This window comes from Coffea arabica, chromosome 8c (assembly GCF_036785885.1).
Source record: "Coffea arabica cultivar ET-39 chromosome 8c, Coffea Arabica ET-39 HiFi, whole genome shotgun sequence".
NCBI classification, from domain to species: Eukaryota; Viridiplantae; Streptophyta; class Magnoliopsida; order Gentianales; family Rubiaceae; genus Coffea; species Coffea arabica.
In genome coordinates, this window is record NC_092325.1 from 34,536,648 (window position 1) to 34,544,895 (window position 8,248).

Consider the following 8,248-nt stretch of genomic DNA (forward strand, 5'->3'; position numbering starts at 1 on the left):
CACCTGACTTGTCTTACCAGGAGGTTGACTAACACAAGAGAATCCACCTCCACCCGAATCCGCGAGAAACCCCGAAGACGGCATTGTTGCACCCCAAACACCAAAGCCTTTATCTCCGCTTGCAGACATGTAAGTTCCCCAAACGGAACAGAAAAGCCAAACAACAAAGCACCAGACGAGTCCCTAAGCACACCAGCCCCGCCACTAACGCCCGGGTTGCCTAGCGAGCACCCATCCGTATTTAACTTGAAGGCTCCCTGGACTGGAAATTCCCAACAAACCACTCTATGGGTGTAGACACCAAATTTTGAATAATTTTATGTAGCATCTATTTCATGATTTTCATTTTAGATTGCTTGCATTTTAGTTCATTATTGTGTGTTTTGCACTATTAGTTGTTATGATATTTTAGTTTTATTCATGTTCGCCCTTTTAGTTGACCTATTTCATTTGCTATTTATTCTTATTTACTTTTAGTTTTAGTTTTTAGTTTTAGCTTTTAAGTTTAAGATTAGCATAGAGTTTTTAGAAAAAGAAAAGGAAAACATCAAAAATATGTTTTAGTCATTTTGTTTTTATTCAATGCTTTCTTGAAAGAAAAATGAAAATGAAAAATCATAAAAAAAGGAGAAAAGAGAAAATTAAAGAAAAAGAGGAAAAAGAAGAAAAAAATAGGCTTTAGTTGGATTGGAAAAATGAAAAAAAAGAAAAAGAAAATGATGAAAAATGAAAAATTGAAAAATTAATTAAAAAATGGCCTTTTTTTTTGTTTAGTTTTTTGTTTAAAATTATTTTTTGTTTTGTTATTATTATTATTACCTGGTTTGTGTAATTTTTTTATTATTATTATTATTATTTATATTTTATTTTATCATTTCTGTAATTATCAAGTTGTTTAAAAAAAAAAAAAAAATTATCGCAGCATGCACGCTGCAATTTTTTGCAGCGTGCAAAGGACAGCCTCAACAGCCATTGAATGGCTGGATATGAAGGCGAGAGGTAAGCCTTCATCCTCACCATTGAGGTGAGGGTTTAGGAGATTGGGAAGTGGATATAAAATGGATAAGAAGGTTCAGCCGTAAGGGGTTTTGGGGGAGAGAAAGGAACGGCTGAAAATCTGGGGAGAGAAGGGAGTGAACGGCAGAACTGAGAGCAAGAGGGAAAAGGGGCAGAGCTAGGAAAAAAGAGGGAGGACAATCGAGAGAGAGAGCTAGTGGGGAGAGAGTGGAACGGCTAAGGAAAACTGAGAAGAGAGAGACAAAGGTTGTCGGCTGTAGACTAAAGGGAAAAATCAGAAACAAGCAAAAGAAATGAGAGGAAAACAGGCTGAGAAATCAGAGAGGCTGATGGGCGGCTGATTAGGAAGAAAGAGTAGAGCATACAGAGAGAGAGAGAAGACAACTGCATCATCATCGCTCCTCCATCGAGTGTTTGCTGAATCGTTCAAGTTCTTTCTTCGTTTCAGGTATCGATTTCTTCTTTTAAAGGTCAAAGTTTTTTCCTTTAGTTATTTGTTTGCATTTCTGTGTCCTTGTTGATTCTGGTCTGGCTTCAATATGACTAAGGTTTCTTGTTTTTGGGTTTGGTAAAATCTGAAGTTTGGGTGGGGGGTTGATATTTCACATATGGGTGTTTTGGCCGAGAGAAAATGGTTAAAGTTTCCAACTTTGGTTGGTGGTTCGTCTTAGGTTGAGTTTTGGGTTGCAAGACTAGATTTTTCTTGTAAGTTAGTGTCATAGATTCTCATTTTAAGTATTGCTGCTGTCCATGTGAGGAACAAGAACCAAATCAGAAAATGGAGTGCTTCTTCGGCAAGTTGAATTTCTGACTTTTAATTCGTTGATTTCCCTTTTCGTTCTGTGAGTTTGTAAGCTGTTTTTGGGTAGTTATAGGTATAAAATGCATGTTTTGTATGTTTGGGGGCTGAAACACTTGAATTAAGATCAAATGCTTGCTGAAAATGATCATTTCAGGTTGCTGAACCACCTTTGCACACATATTTTTCCAGAATTTTTTGCATGGCTTCAGTCTGGTTTTTGTTCATCTGGATTGGGGTGGGTGTATAGTTACTTGCGTAGTTTAAAGCTGTGATGTTGGGGTTGAAGGGTATCTAATCAAAGTCGTGTGTTTGAATTGGAAATTTGAGTTAGGAAACAAAAAAAAAAATGCAGCAGGCTTCACTTTTGGCTGCTGAATTTTTCGAGTGTTTGAATTACTTAGTTTGCTGGTTATTTGAAATATTTTGAGAGGTGTTTAACGTGGTTTTGAGTGAAGTTGATTTGAAGTTTTAAATGAACTTGGTTTTGCCGAAAGTTTACATGCAAGGATAGAAAGTCATGGCTGAAAATTGCAGAAGCCAAATCCGCAAGTCTGTTGAAAGGTTCAAGCAGTTTGCATGTTTTTCCATGCTCATGGTTCATTGTACCATGGCATTTATGTGTGTTTTGAAGTAATGATTTTGTTAGGTGAAAGGTTTGGTTAAAGATGAGGTGCTAAAGTCCAAAGTTTGTGTTTGAAAATGCAGCAAATTAGTACAGAAGCCTAAGCTGCCACAATTTTTCTGTGATGTTTTCTTCTCTGTGTTTGATTTGTTGAGTTTTCCTGCTTAACCTGCATGCCTAATCTTATGTTTGAATGGAAGAAAAGAAGGTTTGGTGTTGAGTTTGCATTCTTTGAATCACAGGAAACGTAAACTAGCTTGAATGTTGGCCAAGTAAAATAGATTTCCCTAAAAATTCTGAATGGTGGGTGAGTTGTCTTGAACCAATCTGAATCATGAGTTGGTTTCTCATTCCAGATTTCTCTTTGTTTTTTTTTTGTATGCATAAAAGGTGTTTTTAAGAATGAGTTTGCAACCTTTAGCGAGTGCTAGGAAGCTGGATTTTCTTCTTGGTTAAAATCTTTTCTCTTGCCGCATAAGGCTGCTGAAGTTCCAAAGTCTCGGCTGACTCTCTTTGGCTGCAGAAATGTTTCCTAAGCTTTGCATGAAGTCACCTGAACTGTTCAGATTTTGCATGTCTGTTGGCTGACCTTTGGTGTTAAATTTATAAGTTTCATGATGCAAAATGAGAGGAATGTATGGTAGTTTTTTGTTTGGGATTTAATTGAGTTTGAAAGCTGTTAATGCCGAATTGAGGGAAGCTTTCATCAGAATTCTTGTTGCAGGCAATGTTTACGTACCTTTGCATGGTTTTGCATGAAACTATTTTTGAAAATTTCACTTTAACCCCCCAAGTCTCCCCTTGTTCTACTATGACCCACAAATTTGAGAAAGCTAATCAATTGGGTCCCTGTGATTTTTGCAGCAATGCATTATGGCCCAATTACATTCCATGTTCTTGCAATTAGGTCCTAAGGTGTTTGCATTCGAATCATTAATTGATCTTTATTATTTTGGGGACCTTTGAAGCTCTTTGATGATTCATTTTGACGTTGATTGTGATTGATTAGTGATCATTATTGGGTCCTAGAAATGCAAGTTTAAACCATTCATGGACCTTCATTCACTCTTGGATTCTTGAGATATGATGTTTGCTTGGACTTTAATTTTTACTTGGGGACCTTTGAGTTTTTAAATGCTTCAATTAGGTTCAATTGATTTGTGTAGTGCTTGCATTTGGGTCTTTAGTGGATGTTATGCTTGGAGGTTGGATGATCATGTCTTTGCTTGGTCTTTAATTAGCTTTTTACTTCATTAAGTTGTAATTGGGGGAAAATTTGATGATTAGGTGGATTCCAATTGTTTTGTTTATATCTTATAATTAAATTGGTGCGTTAATCCTTTGCTTTGAATGGTCTTAGCACATGTTATCCCGTTAGTTGGTGACTTAGCCCAGTTTAAATCTCGTCCATTTAACACTACAAAAGGGAGCGGTATAATTCCTTTTATCTTTTTTGTTTCTCTTATGTGACTCAACGTGCTAAGTGAATTGCATGTCTACTTTGCTTTCTTAGCTTTTCTTTAATTCCTTTTACTTATGTCATTTGCTTTTTGCTTTCATTAAGTTATTCTTTTAATGGGGTATGTGTACACCTCTTGGCTTGTAATAGATAGGGCGTAGCAAGTAATTTGGTCCACTTTCCCTTTCCCTTTTGTTTTAGTTAGCAAATGTAATGGTTGCATGCCTATGTGTTATATGTTAAATGCTTTATTAGGATTTTGCATCTAGTCAAGCATGCTAAGTGTTATGTGCTACGTGTTTATAAGTGATTCGCATGTCTACTCGCTTTTTATAGTGTGGATGAATGGAATGAATGAATGTACGTCATCACACTAGTCCAACGCTAGTTGTGGCTTCTTTTATCGTTTCCACTAGTCCAACGCTAGTCGGAATTCATAGGAGGGGCTAGTCCAATGCTAGACCCAATAGGTTCTTTTTTTCCCTTTTTCATTAAGTGCATGATCACCACATATCACGCATTTTTCCTTAGTTTATCATTTGGCATGTTCCTCAAACCCCTTCCCCTTCACTTTAGGACTTGCATCTCATGCTAGTTAGGGTTCATTTGCGTGAAAATCCCCTTCCGATAAGGGAAACGAGCGAGTGTGGCTTCAAATAGCCTTAGCACGCTAGTTTTTCCTTCTAGTCAAAGGGAAAATTAAAATCATAAAACTAGAGGTCATCCCCGTACCCGACTTGATGCATCCCTCTAAGTTCATACATTTTCATTTTCTCATTATTCTCCTCATTAAATTTTTTAATCCATATGCCATATTCACACACCTATTCACTTCTTTATTTTTCACCTCACACATTGCACCTATCTTTTTACTTATATATATTTACTATTTTTGTTCACTTGCACACGAGCACTTATATTTTCATTCATTTGCACACAAACACTTTCAAATTGCACACATGCCCTTCTCTACACTTTGCACACTTACACTCTTATTTGAGTCCTCATTTGCATCATTCACGATTTTCTATGAGGTCTTTCTTATTGGCCTTCACAATTCATGTGAATGGGACCACAAGCCTCATAAGAGACATTTCTTAGATTTAGGATTGCATTTCTCATTCATTAGTCTTTGTCCAAATTGCAAATACATACTTTGGGTAGAAAAATTTAGGAAAATAAGGGTTAAATCACGCAACTAGCCTTGGTTAGGTCGAAGGGGTGCCTTGGATTTTTATCCTTGCCTTCCCCTTCGTCAAATGTGACTCCCGAACCTTTTTCTTTGTTTGCGTGGACTAGGAGTCGTTCAAAAGGGTTTCTTACTTTTTTTTTCCTTAAAAAAATTTCACTTTTTGGGTGACTTAGTACACCCTAACTCTATACCAAGTGGCGACTCCATTTTTCATATAAAAAACCCTTTTTGAACTATTTTTCTTGGGTCAAATCGTCGCATTTTCAAAAGTCCCATTTAGACCCATTTTTATTTTTATCAAAAAATTCACTTTTTCCAAACCAATAAAATCACAAAAACAATCATTTTATTTTTCCAAAAAAAAATGGGGCGCGACAGTTGGCGACTCTACTGGGGAATTCCTAAGTGGGTCCGAGCATTTTTTATTTAACCATTCTTTTTCCTTTTTCTACCCCTTTTATGAATTGCATTTGGATATTAGGATTGCATTTTTTCATTTTTTGATTCGCTCACGTATCAAGCTCCTTCACTCACGTATGTATGATTGGATGTTTGAATGAATGTTTAATTGTTTATACCGCGCTTGTCATTGCACTTGGGGGGGTGTGTCACCCTTAGAGCCACGCATTGGTTCTCGATCCCTCCCCTCCAAAACGTGCACTATCATACGCGCATACGCTTTACTATTCATCCCCCTTTATTTTTCTTTTTAGTGGCTTGTCACGCCACTCCACCCTATTAGGATTAGGAGACCCACTTGGATGTGTGATCGTGACACGACGTGTGCGTAGCACGATCCAATGGGTCACTCACTCTTCCGCTTTAAACTTTGGGTTAATATCCTTAGTTTTTAGTCGAAGGTTGAGGTTTTTTATAGATTCACTCAAACATGCGGCCGTGACACGACGTGTGCGTAGCGGTGTTTGGGGAATCGCTCGAGCCACCGACAAAGGGCCATGGAATTGATGACCCTTGGCCCTAAGTCTGAAGGCTTGGGGACCTGAGCTTATCGAGTTAGATGCATTAGTGAACCCCAACCTCATGCATCCATATAGTTCACCTAGGGTAGAGTCTGCCTAACCCTATTAGGGACACCATTCACGAGGGGAGGGATCCCATCCTTTTCCTTATTTACTTTTCCTGTTTTTTATCATTTAATTGTCCAACGTGTTATGTGATTAAATGTGGAACTAACTTTCCTTGTTTCTTGTTTTTGCATTCACAACCCTAGCAAATAAGAGGTCTGGCATGACCTTCTTTTAAGAAGCCTACCCGTGTAGATAGGACATGGCACGTTTAAGAAGTTTTGTATATTTTTGTGCATAAATAATAATGTCATGTCATTTTGGGCCTACCCTGGCAAATCAAGGGTCCTTTAGGTCATATTGCATATTTTACTGCTTTAATAAATGGCATCATGCATAAGCCCTAGAAATGGAATGCCATATAGGGAATCCTATATTAAGGATAAGCCAACCTTTTTTCCCGTGGGTATTTAACCCTATTTTGGGAATTGCACGTTTAAATTCATGTTTAACTAGAGGGGTGGGACCCGTAGGTAAGGTATTTGACATCGATTTTCGTTCTTAGATGGGAAATCCTCGCCGCGTCCAACAGATGTTAGCAATACCAGTTGAGGTGCAAAAATGGCCCACATTGCTTTCGCCAAGCGAGATTAATCAAGTATCCACTCGATTGGGACCTATCGGGGATTTTAAAGACATTAAGTCCGATGGATATTTGGTAGAGGCTTTGGTGCACTTATGGGATCCCATTTGTTCTACTTTTAGGCTAGGGAAAGAAGAAATGACCATAACTATCGAGGAAATTGCTGGATTTCTCAATTTGCCGGTTCAGGGAACCGCCGTTATATTCCCATTAGCATCTGACAAAGTGGAGTTTTGTCGTTTTACCGGTATAAAGGAGTCAGTAATACAAGGGTTGGACCAGAATATAGAGGCAAAATTCTTGTTTGATCGATTCGAGTTAAGGGATGGTTTTGAAAAACATCGAGGGGATTTCTCGTTTACTTCTAAGGAAATATGGGATCGAAAGAGAGTTTGGGTGTATGGATTAGTCATGGCGGGAACTTATTTTTTTCCCAGGAAAGACAAAAAGATAGCCTTCAAGCTCACCAAAATCATGTATGACCTGTTTTTAGGAATCAATAATAAGCCCTGTTCTATCATTCCAACCATTCTAGCCGATATTTTCATAGCCTGCTCTACCTGTCAGAGAGGGGGAAAGTTCTTTTGTGGTTCGAATTTAATCTTACATGTATGGGGGATGGAGCACTTCATGAGACGACCGGCTATTCCCGAGAGTCTACCAATGTCCGGATATAACTGGGTAATCACACATCACAAAAGGATTGATAGCAGCAATTTGCCGTGTAATGCGTCCGATTTTGTGGATTTCTTGACGAATATGACCAGTCAAAATGTTAGATGGGTATTGGATTGGACCAATTGTACCAAACCTATTCTTCATACCAAGGCATCCGAATTTGTTCCTCTATGGGGTACTCAGGGTATCATGGCATACAATCCGAGGAGGTTTCTCCGACAATTAGGGCGAGTCCAAGATGTACCACCCGCAGTGGATCTGACTCCATTTGTCATCGTTTTCGACAAAGGGATATGTCCGAAGGAAATTTCAATGAAGACTCTTATTGATGAGGCCTGGGAAACATTATCCGATGACGAACGCGTCAAGTACGTTCCGGGACTCAAACAAAGGGGATTGACCACTCCGCAATATGAAGACTGGATAGGAAGGTCCACCATACAAGAAATGCAAGATGAGCCAGCCAAGGAGGTGGAAAGGTTAAAAGCCATTATTGAAGCAAGGGATAAGGAAGTCAACTAATTTTTCTTAAAGTGAGTAAAAAAATTAAGAAGTACTAATAATAATGTAAATATAGAAGATATTAAAAAATTATATCAACAGAATAATTATAGAAATCAAACACTTCATACCATATCACAACATATAGAAGTAGTAAGTACAAAAATTGATGGTATACAGAGACCAATTTCTAGATTCCCAAATGATATTTCAGCTCCTCATTTTTAACCAAGAAGTCTTCCAAGAGAAAGAGAATAAGAATTAGTACAAAATGTTAATTCCATAGATACAATTTTAGGAAGAATATCT

General features: G+C 37.9%; 1 protein-coding gene across 1 annotated transcript; it reads left to right on the forward strand.

Moving 5' to 3' along the window:
- Positions 1-928: 928 nt before the first annotated feature.
- Positions 929-7,960, forward strand: LOC140004452 (uncharacterized). Its single transcript, XM_072062805.1, has 2 exons — positions 929-1,465; positions 6,683-7,960. Exon 2 carries the CDS (start codon positions 6,683-6,685, stop codon positions 7,958-7,960), a length of 1,278 nt encoding a protein of 425 aa, XP_071918906.1. The 5' UTR covers positions 929-1,465.
- The last annotated feature ends 288 nt before the right edge of the window (positions 7,961-8,248 follow it).

What these genes read in the sequence shown, in the direction of transcription:
- LOC140004452 (XM_072062805.1), top strand. Translation starts at nt 6,683, where the DNA reads ATGGGAAATCCTCGCCGCGTCCAACAGATGTTAGCAATACCAGTTGAG.